Consider the following 16702-nt stretch of genomic DNA (forward strand, 5'->3'; position numbering starts at 1 on the left):
AATGTTGACAAACAGACATATCTAACACAAACAAGTCCGAGAATCACGAACGGACACCCGACACAACATCTCAACAAGAAGGGCGACACCTATGGGAGAAATCAGTTTGGGGAACAACCCGAGCAGGATGAAAATAAATCATCGAGGATATCAAACACTATCCCAAAGCTACACTTGCTGAGGATACAAAGAAGATGTGTTCAGGAGTAGCGAAAGAAAATAACCAAATAGAGAACTCAAGCTCTGGTGGGTATTATCCTTAGAAGAAGAATAATCACGGGAAGACGTCGATCATAGTTGGGGATAGGCAAAGTCACAACTTCCCACTACAAGAGAAAACATCCTGCACCGGAGGATTCTTCCAGGGGTAAACAATCCTAACATAAGGAAAACACAGAAAATCTGCCCGGGATATTCCATCAACTCTCTCGGGGACAGGCTGTACAATAACGATAAGATCCGCCGAAGACGAAACTCTACTGGGGAACTGAAAACACTGAAATTTACCGTATTTTCGACTCCGATTTCACATGCATTCTAGTTGTTTTATTGCTATTTTATTGTGTTATTACTATGTTTTTCTTTGTTTTCAGGTTTTTACTTTAATCGGAGCCCCGATCGAGAAAAGGAGCGAAAAAGAGCCAAAAACCCTAAAATTCAGCATTTTGTACTTGTGGCTTCCCCCATGGCTGGCGCCATAGACCCTACCATGACGTGTCCAAGCTCAACTTGCCTCAACTGCCACGTTCCCCACTACTTCCACTAAGGCGCCTCAGAATGGTCTTGTGGCGGGCGCCATGGCCTTGTGGCGGGCGCCACAAGAGGAAAAGTTTTCCCTCCCATTTTCAAGTTGAAGGGCATCCTTGTCATTTCCATCTTTTTACTTGCTTATAAATAGAAACTCGAAATCACTTTTTCAATCATCCAAACATAGAACAGAGGCAAACTCAAAGCAACTTTATTTCACTTAGGCATATATTCAGTATTTTAAAGTGGTAATCGCTTCGCATTGGAGTGTTACCACAATTGTGTAATCAAGTCTGTGATAGAGTCGGTAATCGAGTTTGGAGCACTTTGGAAGGAAGTTAATCCTGCTGCCATTTTCATTTCCGCTTTGCAATTTATTCAACCCCCCGATTGGAGTACGTTTTTATTACTTGTCTTTATCTTATTTATTTTCCCGCACTCGTTTTACTTTATTTATTTCCCGCACTCGCTTTACTTTATTTATTTCCCGCACTCGCTTTACTTTATTTATTTCCCGCACTCGCTTTACTTTATTTATTTCTCGCACTTGCTTAACTTTATTTATTTCTCGCACTCGCTTTACTTTATTTATTTCTCGCACTCGCACTTTACTTTTATTTATTTCCCGCACTCGCTTTACTTTTATTTATTACATGCACTCGCACTACTTTTATTTAAATTAATGCACTTTTAATTTACCATGTCTAACTAAATTTATAAGGTTAGAATGTAAGGATCGTAATTGAACCGATAATCCGTACAATTGTTCGTAGAAGCACTTAAGGGCTATTTTAACTTTCAACTTAAGTTTTCCCGCACTTCAATTCCGTTGGGTAAGATCGAAAGCCGTCCAACGTCTATCTAAACTTAATTGTTTTTAACTATTTCAAAAACAGCGAAAGCGCTTTGTTTAGTTCATTAAGAGTTTTTAATTTAAGAAGAAAAGAGATTTTAAAACTATTTTCGGACGCGTTTATAAGTTTAGAGTCTGGTTCGTGAGAACCTCTTTTGATTAAGAAATCCAGGTTATAATACTTTTCGACTTAGTCAAGATACTATATTTCTTAAAAATAGGTTTACTACTCTAACGCAATGCGCGCCTTTTTATAACTGACAATAAGAGGGTTTGATTAGGGAGTACAACTCGGTTCTGAATACGCGAAAGCGACAGTTCCCATTAAATTAGTTCTTTTCAAAGTAGGAAACATTGCCCATAAGTAGTTCTATTAGCAAGTACATGGATTATTAATTGATTATGTGAATTACATTCGACCCTGTCTTTATTAATTAAACTTTATTCAATACCTTACTTTTCTTTGCACACTCTAAAAACACCTATTTTGATTTCCTTTGATAAACACCATAACAATAGATAACGATAGATTGACACTTGGTCTCTGTGGATTCGACAATCTTTTATATTACTCTGACGCGTTCGTATACTTGCAAAAAGCACCCGCATCAAGTTTTTGGCGCCGTTGCCGGGGACCAATTTCGTCAAATTTCATTTCCCTGTTGTTATATCGTTTAGACTTAGGCTATTTCCCGTCGGTCAATGCGAAGAACTCGCAGCACCAGAAGTTTAAGCTTAGTATACCCTCTGGCGGAACCTGAACGTTACGCTCGCGCACGTTTATTCTTTCATAGAATTAAGAGAGCTATTGCCCAAGATCAAAACCAAAGACCTCTTAAAGATTTCGCTCAACCAGCCAATGAAGAACCTAGTTCTAGTATAGTAAACCCAACCATCCCAGCTAATAATTTTGAACTTAAACCATCCCTGTTGCAACTAGTGCAACAGAGACAATTCGCAGGTCTCGCTACTGAGAACCCAAACCAACATTTAAAAATATTTCTTCAATTAGCAGACACTTTTAAAACCAATGGAGCTTCTCCTGAGGCAATACGTTTAAGATTATTCACTTTTTCCCTCAAAGATAAAGCCTTATCATGGTTAGATTCCCTTCCACCCAATTCCATTACGACTTGGGATAACCTTAGAAGAGTTTTTCTTGCTAGATATTTTCCCCCGAGTAAAACCGCCGTTCTTCGAAACCATATAACTAGATTTACCCAGAACCAAGGAGAATCGTTGTTCGAAGCTTGGGAGAGATATAAAGAGTTGTTACAAGCATGCCCACATCATGGTTTAGAAAATTGGTTAATCATTCAAACCTTCTATAATGGACTTCACTATAACACAAAGATGACCATCGACGCTGCCGCAGGCAGTGCTCTGATGAACAAGCCTTATCCTGAAGCTAGTGCTCTCATTGAAGATATGGCTCAAAACCATCAATCATGGGGAGTCGAACGAGCGACAGTTGAGAAGAAGGACGCCCAAGGAGGAGTGCATGAACTAAGCTCTATAGACATGATGCAAGCTAAAATGGACGCATTAGCCCTTAAGGTCGAGCATATGTGCATAAACCCGACTATTGTAGCCGCAGTTTCGTCGGATTGTGAGATATGTGGAACCAAAGGACACCAATCTACAGAATGCAGTCTATTAAACGAAACCCACTCTGAGCAAGTGAACTACACCCAAGGGAACCCATATTCGAATACCTATAACCCTGGATGGAGGAATCACCCGAACTTCTCCTATAAAAACAATAACCCAATCCAAAATAATGCACCCCCGAGACCTAGTTATCAAGCCCCTAGATCAAATCAACCTATGCAACCTGTACCACCAAAGCCGAGCCTTGAGAAAATTATGGAAAATTTTATCACCGCTCAAACCCAACAAAACAAGGAGTTCATGAACCAGAACATTCATGTTAACGAATTGATTACTCAGTTAGGAACCAAGGTTGACCAAATAGTTACTCATACCAAGATGCTTGAAACCCAGATCTCTCAGGTAGCTTTAAACCAAGCCCCTCAGACTACACCTGGAGGACAATTCCCTGGACAACCTCAACAAAATCCGAGAGGACAAGCCAATGCCATTACCCTACGAAGTGGGAACGCTTATGATGAGCCACCAAACCCTAGATTGAGTGAACCCGAAACTTCTAAGGAATGTACCAAACCCACAGACGAAGTAAAGGAACCAGAGGAACCTGAAAACCAGTAAGGTCGAGAAAAAGGAGAAGAACCTAAAGACAAAACTTACATACCACCCCCGCCATATAAACCACCTATACCATATCCGCAAAGACTCAAACAAACCCAGATCAATAAACAGTATCAAAAATTTATTAAAGTTATAGAGAAACATCATGTAGAAATCCTTTTCACAAAAGTTATCACCCAAATACCTTCTTATGCAAAGTTTATCAAAGACATCCTTACCAACAAACGTAGACTTGACGATCCGAAGCCTTTGGAATGTAATGCTATCTCTGAGGACAAATTAGCAAAGAAAGATAAAGACCTTGGAAATTTCTCCATTCCTTGCCTTTTGGGTAATCATGTCATCGAAAAAGCTTTTCTAGACTTAGGAGCTAGTGTGAGCCTAATGCCTTTAGCAGTTTGTGAGAGGTTAAACTTAGGAGAATTACAGCCCACTAAGATGTCACTTCAGTTAGCCGATAGATCTGTTAAATATCCGATAGGCATTTTAGAAGATGTTCCTGTTAGGATAGGTGAGTTATTTATCCCTACTGATTTTATTGTCATGGACATCAAAGAGGACAATGATATATCAATCCTTCTAGGTAGACCATTCTTATCGACTGCAGGAGCCATAATAGATTTCAAGAAAGGAAAGTTGACATTTGAGGTAGGTGACGAGAAAATAGAATTTATACTTTCGAAATTTCTTATCGCACCTGTGATGGGAGACGCGTGTTATGCCTTAGATATCATTGATGAATGTGTTAGAGAATTAGAACAAGAAGAAATCATAAAAACAATTAAGCTACCATCAACTCTCATAAGGGAAGATGATGACTTTAAGAAACCCTATATCGATGATAACCTTTACGAATATTTATCCCTTACTCCAGATCTTATGCCATGCCCTAAGAAACCAACCTTAGAACTTAAGGAACTGCTTAAGAACATGAGATATGAGTTCCTCGATGAAAAGATAAACTGTCCAGTTATAGTTAGTGCTACCTTGAGCCAAGAGGAAACGAACCAACTTTTAGACGTTTTACGAAGATATCCCTCAGCCTTAGGATATAATATCTCTAACCTGAAAGGTATAAGCCCATCCGTATGCATGCATCGGATTTCGCTCGAAGAAGATTCAAAACCGTCCAGGGAACATCAGAGAAGAATAAACCCTATAATGAGTGATGTTGTTAAAAAGGAAGTTCTTAAGTTACTTGAGGCAGGTATAATCTATCAGATCTCGGATAGTAAGTGGGTGAGCCATGTGCATGTAGTACCTAAAAAGGGAGGCATCACAGTCGTGCAAAACGATAAAGGAGAACATGTAGCAAAACGGTTAGAAGGAGGATGGCGGATGTGTATAGATTATAGAAAATTAAATAAAGCAACCAGGAAGGATCATTTCCCTTTACCATTTATAGACCAAATGTTGGATCGTCTAGCCAGACACTCTTACTTCTGCTATCTAGATGGATACTCTAGATTCTTCCAAATACCTATCCACCCCGAAGATTAAGAAAAAACTACCTTTACATGCCCTTATGGAACTTTTGCCTACAGACGAATGCCATTCGGCCTCTGTAATGCCCCGGCTACTCTCTAACGCTGCATGATGTCAATCTTTGCAGATTACCTAGATGGTATCATGGAAGTGTTTATGGATGATTTCTCGGTTTGCGGATTTGATTTCCACAATTGTCTTGCTAACCTCGAGAAAATCCTGGAGAGATGCGTGGAGGTGAACCTCGTGCTAAACAGGGAAAAATGTCATTTCATGGTAACCGAAGGAATAGTTTTAGGACATATAGTTTCTGAAAAAGGTATAGAGGTAGATAAAGCTAAAATAGAAGTTATAGAAAATCTAAAACCACCAAAAACCATCAGAGAAGTCCGAAGCTTTCTTGGACACGCTGGATTCTACCGGCGTTTTATTAAGGACTTCTCCAAAATAACCAAACCTTTAACTGGACTTTTAATGAAAGATGCTGAATTCATTTTTGATGAAAAATGTAATGACGCATTTAATCTTTTAAATCAAGCATTAATCTCAGCACCCATTATGAAACCACCTGATTGGTCAGAACCTTTTGAGATAATGTGCGACGCTAGTGATTATGCAGTTGGAGCCATTCTAGGACAAAGGAAAGATAAAAAACTACATGCCATTTATTATGCCAGTAGAACCCTAGATGCTGCCCAACTTAATTATGCAACAACTGAAAAAGAATTACTCGCTGTAGTTTTCGCTATAGACAAATTCAGATCTTATTTAGTAGGAGCAAAAATTATAGTTTACACCGATCATGCTGCCATTCGTTACCTATTAAGTAAAAAAGATGCCAAGCCCAGGTTACTCCGATGGATTCTATTACTACAAGAGTTTGATTTAGACATAAGAGATAAAAAAAGGCACTGAAAATGTAGTAGCCGATCACCTTTCTAGGCTAGAACATCTAAAACCATAACTAGTACCCATAAATGATGATTTCGCCTATGATAGACTGATAGCTAGAGCAGAAACCATTGAAGATGATAACCTAAGCCCTCATGAGCATCCCCAAAATTCCATAGCAATAAGTAACGTACCCTGGTATGCAGACTTCGTTAATTACCTAGCTGCTGATATAGTACCCCTTGATCTTGACTACCACCGCAAGAAGAAATTCTTCTACGATGTGAGAAACTTCTATTGGGACGAACCGCTCCTTTTCAAAAGGGGTAAAGATGGCATTTTTCGCCGTTGCGTTCCAGAAGAAGAGGTAAATAGTATTATCGAGCATTGTCATTCTGCACCCTATGGTGGACATGCGAGCACCTCTAAGACATACGCCAAGATTCTTCAAGCTGGCCTATTCTGGCCTACCATGTGGCGTGATGTCTATGCTTGCATTGTCAAATGTGATAGATGCCAACGCACTGGAAACATTTCAAGGCGTGATGACATGCCTCTAAGAAACATTCAGGAAGTAGAACTCTTTGACGTATGGGGTATAGATTTCATGGGACCTTTCCCACCATCCTTAGGAAACAGGTATATCTTAGTAGTTGTAGACTATGTGTCTAAGTGGATTGAAGCTATAGTTGCACCCACAAACGACACTAGGGTAGTAATCAAACTATTTAAAAACTATATATTCCCTAGATTTGGAACACCACGTTTAGTCATAAGCGATGGAGGATCACACTTCATATCGAGAATATTTGACAAACTTTTAAGAAAATATGGAGTTAGGCATAGAGTAGCAACACCATACCACCCACAGACTAGTGGCCAAGTAGAAGTATCCAATAGGGAGATAAAACAAATCCTAAAGAAATTTGTTTCTATTTCTAGGAGAGACTGGTCTCAGAAGCTTCAAGAAGCATTATGGGCCTATAGAACCTCTTTCAAAACCCCTATAGGAACTACTCCTTATCAACTAGTTTATGGAAAATCCTGTCACTTACCGTTCGAATTAGAGCATAAGGCCTATTGGGCCATTAAAACTTTGAATTTAGACTACCTAGCCGCTGGAGAAAAGCGTACCCTAGACATTCATAAACTAGAAGAACTTAGGCAATCTGCCTACGAGAATGCACAAACATATAAAGAGAGAACAAAAGCCTGTCACGACAAAAGAATAGTACAGAAAAACTTCAATATAGGCGATCATGTTCTCCTTTTCAACTCTAGGTTACGACTCTTCCCTGGAAAGCTACGCTCAAGATGGATTGGCCCCTTCGAAGTATCCAAGATTCTGAGATCCGGAGCCGTAGAAATCAAGAACGAAACCTGCAGTCCATTCATTGTAAATGGATAAAGACTAAAGCTCTACGAAGGAGGAGACATTCCAGCATACTACTCAAGCCACACTCTGATTGATCCACAAATCCCTACTACTACAGGTGTATAAATTCTAATCGTCAAGCTAATGACGTTAAACAAGCGCTGCGTGGGAGGCAACCCATGGTTTTTCTTTCATTTTACTTTTTCGCATTTATTTTATTTTATTTTATTTTATTTTTATTTTGCATCGAGACTAAAAATTTGAATGGTTTGCATTTTCAGGATCACTTTCTTAACTTTTATAGGATGCAGGATTTCGATGATATGCACGTGGCCTATAGAGATAATGCTCAGAGAGAGCGCTACATCGCTCTATATCAGCGTCCTATGGCACCCATACGTTATCCTGATCAGCACTGTATGGAGGCACTGGGTATCGAGCCGAGTATCCGATTCCTTAGCCACCAGTGACACATGGCACTCATTGAAGCCACTCAAGGTTCCATTTTGGGTAACCTTCGAGTGGTGAGGACCGCTCAGGATGCCCTGCAGGCGAGGATGGATCAGAGCGACCGTCGTCGTACCCGATCCCGTCGTCCACCTCAGGATTGCGAGGGCACCAGTGGTCAGCAATAGGTTGTCAGGTAACTCTTCCCTTATCTTATTTCGAAACATTAGGGACAATGTTCGATTTAAGTGTGGGAGGAGACTCTATCGTCTTTTCTTTATTACCTTTCTCGTCTTTCCTTTATCATTTTTCTTTGCTGTTTTTAGATAGTTTGTTTATTTTTCCTTTAGTTGTTTACTTTGCTTTTTAGTATAATGCATGAGTCTGACGAGTCACCAAATATAGTATATCTTTAGTACAATCTGATCTCCCCATACCTTTAGCCCCACCGAAATTTTTTTTGCAAAAGAAAATAGTGTTATTCCGAAAGTTTTCAGGTTTTAAAGACATGTTTTGAGTAAGGATACGATGACTTGGGAGAACTTTGCGAAACATCAGTATCTGTATTACCACCATAAGCTTCATAAATATAGGAATCATTCCCGAAACCCCATATACCATGGCCTTAATCATCATTTTTGTATAAGTCCTCAGTAGTTTATCTCGACAGTCAGCTCTGGCCTACGCATCCTCTACGTAGGGGACCGATGCAAATAAGTGAATGATCCAGCAAAACAAAAAAATAAAAGAAAGAAAAAAGGCAACACCGGTGAAGGTGACCCTCACAAAGTCATTTAAACCAAAGAATTGTAAAAATTTGCTACAAAAAAAGAAAAAGAAAAAGAAAAAAGAAAAAAAGAAAAACTTACCCACTGTTAGTTGGTTCAGAGGTATCTGGCACTGAACTCGGTAGGGCGGATTACGATCTGATCCCCCACAACTACAGTTGGGTCCAATAATAGGGTTTACACATATTTATGTGCCAGAAACCCCATGCTCAGATCATAATCACTAACAGGACACTCTACTATGAAGCATGTACGGATAACGGGCTTAATGTGATTGCGCCTGAATGAAAAGGACACAAAAAGAGATGAAGAGGAAGGCCTAGATATTGTGGGATAATATGGGTTGGTTAATATAGGAATGAAGTTTATGTCCGTATTTGCGGATTAGTGCCATCATGATACCCTTAGTTCATTCAGTTAGTACCTATCACTGCATCCCGACTTGAACTTAGAATTTTTACCTGAAGCACTCGTTTACACCAGTTTTTCTTTTGTGAGCTTTTTAATGTTTTGCTTGAGGACAAGCAAATGTTTATGTATGGGAGAGTTTGAAAACACTGAAATTTACCGTATTTTCGACTCCGATTTCACATGCATTCTAGTTGTTTTATTGCTATTTTGTTGTGTTATTACTATGTTTTTCTTTGTTTTCAGGTTTTTACTTTAATCGGAGCCCCGATCGAGAAAAGGAGCGAAAAAGAGCCAAAAACCCTAAAATTCAGCATTTTGTACTTGTGGCTTCCCCCATGGCTGGCGCCATAGACCCTGCCATGACGTGTCCAAGCTCAACTTCCCTCAACTGCCACGTTCCCCACTACTTCCACTAAGGCGCCTCAGAATGGTCTTGTGGCGGGCGCCATGGCCTTGTGGCGGGCGCCACAAGAGGAAACGTTTTCCCTCCCATTTTCAAGTTGAAGGGCAGCCTTGTCATTTCCATCTTTTTACTTGCTTAAAAATAGAAACTCGAAATCACTTTTTCAATCATCCAAACTTAGAACATAGGCAAACTCAGAGCAACTTTGTTTCACTTAGGAATATATTCAGTATTTTAAAGTGGTAATCGCTTCGCATTGGAGTGTTACCACAATTGTGTAATCAAGTCTGTGATAGAGTCTGTAATCGAGTTTGGAGCACTTTGGAAGGAAGTTAATCTTGCCGCCATTTTCATTTCCGCTTTGCAATTTATTCAACCCTCCGATTGGAGTAGGTTTTTATTACTTGTCTTTTTCTTATTTATTTTCCCGCACTCGCTTTACTTTATTTATTTCCCGCACTCGATTTACTTTATTTATTTCCCGCACTCGCTTTACTTTATTTATTTCCCGCACTCGCTTTACTTTATTTATTTCTCGCACTCGCTTTACTTTATTTATTTCTCGCACTCGCTTTACTTTATTTATTTCTCGCACTCGCACTTTACTTTTATTTATTTCCCGCACTCGCTTTACTTTTATTTATTACCCGCACTCGCACTACTTTTACTTAAATTAATGCACTTTTACTTTACCATGTCTAACTAAATTTATAAGGTTAGAATGTAAGGATCATAATTGAATCGATAATCCGTACAATTGTTCGTAGAAGCACTTAAGGGCTATTTTAACTTTCAACTTAAGTTTTCCCGGACTTCAATTTCGTTGGGCAAGATCGAAAGTCGTCCAACGTCTGTCTAAACTTAATTGTTTTTAACTATTTCAAAAACAGCGAAAGCGCTTTGTTTAGTTCATTAGAAGTTTTTAATTTAAGAAGAAAAGAGATTTTAAAACTATTTTCGGACGCGTTTATAAGTTTAGAGTCTGGTTCGTGAGAACCTCTTTTGGTTAAGAAATCCAGGTTATAATACTTTTCAACTTAGTCAAGATACTATATTTCTTAAAAATAGGTTTACTACTCTAACGCAATGCGCGCCTTTTTATAACTGACAATAAGAGGGTTTGATTAGGGAGTACAACTCGGTTCTGAATATGCGAAAGCGACAGTTCCTGTTAAATTAGTTCTTTTCAAAGTAGGAAACATTGCCCATAAGTAGTTCTATTAGCAAGTACATGGATTATTAATTGATTACGTGAATTACATTCGACCCTTTCTTTATTAATTAAACTTTATTCAATACCTTACTTTTCTTTGCACACTCTAAAAACACCTATTTTGATTGCCTTTGATAAACCCCATAACAATAGATAACGATAGATTGACACTTGGTCTTTGTGGATTCGATAATCTTTTATATTACTCTGACGCGTTCGTATACTTGCGAAAAGCACCCGCATCAGGAACTTGTCAAGGAATGATGTGAAACTCCATGGGAAACAACCACTAACCAGATACACATCATTCAAAACACTCCCTCCAATCTGTTGGAGAGGAAACTCTGTTGAGGGGAGAAAGAGTAATTTGCTCCACTGGGGAAGGAAACAAACACATCTTCCACATCAACTCTCAATGCTAGAAGAAATCTTCAGACTCAGAGGGGATACAAATCATCAAACTTGGATCAGGCAACCCTACCGGGGATAAGCTGCAAATGTTCTCAAAGGAACTACCCTGGCAGAGGAAATTGGAGATGAATCCTCTGTCAACAAACGACATGCTGGGGATGAAAAGGGGGACAAACCCTTCATCAGTTGCTCTAGGCAATTTCCTGTTGAGGAGGCAATTATCTAGAAAGATAGCTCTGCAGGGAAGACATGCTTACTCCGCTGGGGACTTCTACTTATGCTAGGGAAAGACAAACCTCCTCGTGAATAGAATAGCATATCAACTTTTATCAATCTATAAGGGATTTTAGGTCAGTCCATACAAGGGATGACAACCGTATAATTGATAAAACACAAATGCTAGTGCCTGATATAGAGGGGTATACGTCTCTAAAAGATCAAGGAAAAAAACTGAAACAGAAAGAGTCATCCACAAATCAAAACATACAACCAATCATGGATTGCTAAAACTCTGCGGGGAAACAAGCATGTATGCACAAACAAACTACCCGGGAATGCATTGGATGAACATCCACAAATTCTGCTAGGAGAAAGAAATCCAATAAGATAGATCAATCCACTGCCATCAAGGAGAATTTCTTCATACCAGACTCTTTGGGAAGCTGATGATATACTAATCTTTTTGCGCTCACTAGGGAGACGATGTAACGCCCCGATTTTTATTAAGTGTTATTATTATTATTTTTATAATGTTTGATTTATAATTATTTTGGTAAAATATTTTATTGTGTGTTAATATATTATTAGAGTTTAATTATGAGAATTATGGTATAATAGCTATTGGGCCTAGTGGTGTATATAGTAATTAAGGGAGGTGTAACAATTAAGCCCATTAGTTAGTTTTTATTTAATTAAAACAAAGAATAGAAATAGAATAGAAATATAAAGAAGAGAAATAGAAAGAAGTAGAGAGAAGGAGGAGAAAAGAGAAGAAAAGAGAGAAAAGATAGGGTTTGGAGGAGGAAGAGGAAATTGGAGAAGAAGAGCATCATCTTGATCAACCCAAGCTTGCTAGAACACTATAGAGTAACTCAATCATCATCTCTAAGGTAAGGGTCTGAGTTATCATTTCCTATAATTATGAAAATGATGGGTTTTATGTGGGTAATGGTTGTTAGAGGATATTGTTGGGTTTTGATGTTGTGATTGGATTCCTTGCTTTGAAAATGTTGTTTGTGTTCTTGATGTAGTGTTGATTGTTTGTGATTATTGAACATGTATCAATTCTTTGCAAAATGTTAGGGTTAGGTTTAGAAGAATGATAAATAACATTGTGTGTTGTGTTGTTGTTGATGGTTTGGGGTTGATGTATGTTGTGAAAAATATGTTATTGTGTTGATGAATCGAAGTATGAGTAATTTCACAAATTGTGAATTTAGGAAGTGTTGGAAATTAATTGAATGATGTTTAGAATGATGAAATAAAAGTTAAATTGTGGTTAGAATGGCTTTGTAATATTGAAAATATTGTAGTTCGTTCAATTCTGAGAATGAGACTTTTTACGGAATCGAAATCGGAGGCCCGGAAGGTATTTAACGGTCAAAAACGCATTTTCTATGTTTCCTGCTAAATTCGCGGCGCGAAAGAGAGCTCGCGGCGCCAACTGAGTCAAAAACAGAATTCTTTTGTAAACTTCAAAAAGTCATAACTTTTGAACCGTAACTCCGTTTTGGTCCCTGTTCAAAGCGTTGCGAAGCTTATGAAATTTTATACATGTTATTGATGTTGATAGGCCATTATAAGGGCTTATTTTAATAAGTGATTATTTTGGAAAAGTGATTAATAATTGATATAGTAGGAAGCCTATTTGATTAATGAGGAATACCACTTAACTATAGTGTGTAGGTGTGTGATGTAAATAAACATAGCATGAGGTTGAATTACCTAAGAGATTGTATGATGAAACAATTGATTGTGATGAATATTCTCATTTGTTTTATATATAAACATATGTATGAATGTTGGTGAAGATGATGTTGTGTGAATGCTTTTATGCATGTGAATGGCGACGTGGCCTATATGGCAATAGCGACGTGGGCTTCGGCCATTGTGATGAGTTATGTTGATGCTATGATGATTTTGGTGTATGTGTATCATTTATCATGGAGTCACATACATTTGCATAAGCGACGTGGCCTTTTGGCAATAGCGACGTGGCCTTTTGGCAAAAGTGAAGTGGGCATAAAGCCTTGGCCTTGATGGCAAAGCGACGAGTCGGTACCACATAGCATTTGCATAGTTGAGTCACATATATTGGTTATGTTTATTTCCGCATTTTGTGATAATTGTTGTTATGTGACGGTTTATGATGTGGGGTGATATTTTGCGATGATGCGATGAATCGTAATGTTTTATGATGGATTGATGAAATGTTAAAGTGATGAGATGCTATGATGTAACATTGGTGTTGTGGATGATTATTGACTTTGTTTATGATTAAATACATAAGCATTCAAGTGAAGGATTGTGCGATGTGGTAACAATATTTCTAACTTTCCGAATTTACTTATATATTGCTTATCATTATCTTGATTATATGATTTGAGTATCTCACCCTTTTGTTGTTGGCCGTTACCTTTATATTGGTAACGTGCAGGTGCTCCGCGTTGAGAGGAGGATAGTGGTAGCACACTTTTGGCGTCATTGCTCTGATTAGGATTGTAGCACTCAGGGGTTAATGAACGCTTTTCATGATTTTGATAGTAACAATGCCCTTTTGTATATCATTGTATATGATAGTTGTGATGGGCATTTGTTTGCTTATTTTCTTTTCAATGTGTAAATGTACGATTCAACTTAATTATCTAAATGATTTCCGTTGCGATGTTTTGTGTATTGCTGCTATATGGACTAGGTGAATCCATATACAATGTTGTTTATTATTTAACAAGGACTAAGTGGATCCTTGCGCAATTGCCGTGTTGTGTAATTTGTGTAAGTGTTGATGAAATGATATATGTGATGCCTCAATTTTGTGTGAAATTTGTTTACTCTGATTTTTAATTGAATTTACGACGGGTAGAATTGGGGTGTTACATTAGTGGTATCAGAGCAGGTCGGTCCATCCGACCACGTTGTTGAGTCTTTTGTTGTTTAACGACCTTGTGTTGTTAATTTGTTGTTAATCCTTGTTTGTATTGTGAGCAGAAGTGTAAGATGGCTGGAAGAAACGCTGGGAGGAATAATGAGGCTCTTGCTGCAGCTATGCAGGCAATGGCTCAGGCGTTCCAGAACCCACCCAATGCTGACGAGAACGTGGGGTCTCGTAGTCTGGCGACGTTTCAGAGGGAGAACCCGCCTACTTTTCTGGGTAGGTATGATCCTGAAGGAGCCTTGGCTTGGTTGAAGGAGATTGAAAGAATCTTCAGAGTGATGGATTGCACTCTTGTGCAAAAGATCCGTTATGGAACTCATAAGCTGTCAGGTGAAGCCGTGATTGGTGGGTGGACACTCGTCTAAGGTTGGAAACTGCGGGCGATGAGATTACTTGGGAAGTGTTTCGTAGAGAATTTCTGAGGAAGTATTATCCAGAAGATGTGCGAGGAAAGAAAGATATTGAATTCCTCGAGTTGAAGCAAGGGAACTTGTCAGTCACGGAGTATGCTGCTAAGTTCACTGAATTGGCTAAGTTCTATCCTCACTATGATGGAGCAAATGCCGAATTCTCTAAGTGCATCAAGTTTGAAAATGGATTGCATCCGGAAATTAAGAAAGTTGTGGGATATCAAAAGATTCGCGTCTTTGCAGATCTGATTGATAGTTGTAGAATCTTTGAAGAGGACAACAATGCACACTATAAGATCTTGTTTGAGAAGAGAGGAAGAGGCCAACACAGTCGTGGTAAGCCATATGAAACTCCGGTTGGAAAACGGAAACAAAAAGTGGTTCCGGGTCGAAGAACAAGTGGGGGAGATGCTTCTGCTAATGTTATCTGTTTCAAGTGTGGAAAGTTGGGTCACAAGAGTAATGTGTGTAGGCTTGGTGAAACGAGATGTTTCCGTTGTGGTATGCCGGGACATGCGGCTCGTGATTGTAAGCAGAAGGATGTTGTTTGCTTTAACTGTGGGGAAGGAGGACATATCAGTGCTAAATGTCAGAAGCCAAAGAGGGGACAAGAGAGTGGTAAAGTGTTTGCTTTGTCGGGAACTCAGACTACAAATGAAGATGGACTTGTTCTAGGTACTTGTTTCATTAATAGCATTCCTTTAATTACTATTATTGATACCGGTGCCACACACTGTTTTGTTGCTGCGGATTGTGTTGAAAGATTGGGTCTTTCTTTGTCTTCCTTGGGTAGAGATATGATTGTTGAGGTTCCCGCTAAGGGAACGGTATCTACGTCTCTTGTGTGTAAGAGTTGCCCCTTGTCAATATTTGGTAAAGATTTTGTAGTTGATCTTGTTTGTTTGCCGCTTGTAGGGTTGGTTGTAGTATTGGGTATGGACTGGTTGAAATCCAACTATGTTCATATTAATTGCTACAACAACACTGTGAGGTTTTCTTCTGCCGAAGAAGAGGGAAGAACAGAATTGTTATCCAAGAAACAATTGGAGGAGTTCATAGAAGAAGACGCGTTGGTGTTCTTGTTGATGGCAAGCTTGTCTGTGGAGAGTCAGGCTGTAATTGCAGACTTGTCGGTGGTGTGTAATTTCCATGAAGTTTTTCCCGATGAGATTCCTAGTGCACCGCCAGAAAGAGAAGTTGAGTTCACTATTGACCTTGTATCTGGTACTAGACCCATCTCTGTGGCGCCGTATAGGATGTCAGCATCAGAGTTGGCTGAACTGAAGAGTCAGCTAGAGGATTTGCTTGAAAGGAAGTTTGTGAGACCTAGTGTATCACCTTGGGGAGCTCCAGTTTTGCTGGTGACAAAAAAGACGGAAGCATGCGACTTTGTATTGATTATAGACAATTGAATAAGGTGACGATTAAGAATAGGTATCCACTCCCAAGGATCGATGACTTGATGGATCGTTTAGTGGGTGCTCGTATTTTCAGTAAGATTGATCTAAGGTCGGGCTACCATCAAATTAAGGTGAAAGATGAGGACATTCAGAAAACTGCTTTCAGGACTCGTTATAGACACTACGAGTACACGGTGATGCCTTTCGGCGTTACTAATGCGCCGGGAGTATTCATGGAGTACATGAATCGCATTTTCCATCCTTATTTGGATCAATTTGTGGTGGTGTTCATAGACGACATTTTGGTTTATTCTAAGTTGGAGGAAGAGCATGTGGAATATTTGCGTATTGTTTTGCAAGTGTTGAAAGAGAAGAGATTGTATGCTAAGTTGTCTAAGTGTGAGTTTTGGTTGAGAGAAGTTAGCTTTCTTGGTCATGTTGTTTTCGGTGACGGAATTGCGGTTGATCCATCGAAGATTGATACG

The 16702-nt window shown here is 39.0% G+C and overlaps 1 protein-coding gene and 1 non-coding gene across 2 annotated transcripts; one reads left to right on the plus strand and one right to left on the minus strand.

Moving 5' to 3' along the window:
- Positions 1-2791: 2791 nt before the first annotated feature.
- LOC127090168 (small nucleolar RNA R71) lies at positions 2792-2898 on the minus strand. Its single transcript, XR_007791697.1, has one exon. It is a non-coding gene; the product is annotated as a small nucleolar RNA R71 (small nucleolar RNA).
- An 11571-nt stretch (positions 2899-14469) lies between these two features.
- On the plus strand, positions 14470-16229 carry LOC127081112 (uncharacterized). The gene is made up of 2 exons (XM_051021396.1): positions 14470-14752; positions 14845-16229. The coding sequence occupies exons 1-2, from the start codon at positions 14470-14472 to the stop codon at positions 16227-16229; spliced, it is 1668 nt and encodes a 555-aa protein (XP_050877353.1).
- Positions 16230-16702: the final 473 nt, after the last annotated feature.

Source organism: Lathyrus oleraceus, chromosome 5 (genome assembly GCF_024323335.1).
Source record: "Lathyrus oleraceus cultivar Zhongwan6 chromosome 5, CAAS_Psat_ZW6_1.0, whole genome shotgun sequence".
In the NCBI taxonomy this organism is placed as follows: Eukaryota; Viridiplantae; Streptophyta; class Magnoliopsida; order Fabales; family Fabaceae; genus Lathyrus; species Lathyrus oleraceus.

Bases quoted from the DNA above. Each gene is read 5' to 3' on its own strand.
- LOC127081112 (XM_051021396.1), top strand. From the start codon at position 14,470: ATGGCTGGAAGAAACGCTGGGAGGAATAATGAGGCTCTTGCTGCAGCT. The intron at 14,753-14,844 runs GTGGGTGGACAC...AGTATTATCCAG, and splicing joins GTCAGGTGAAGCCGTGATTG to AAGATGTGCGAGGAAAGAAA.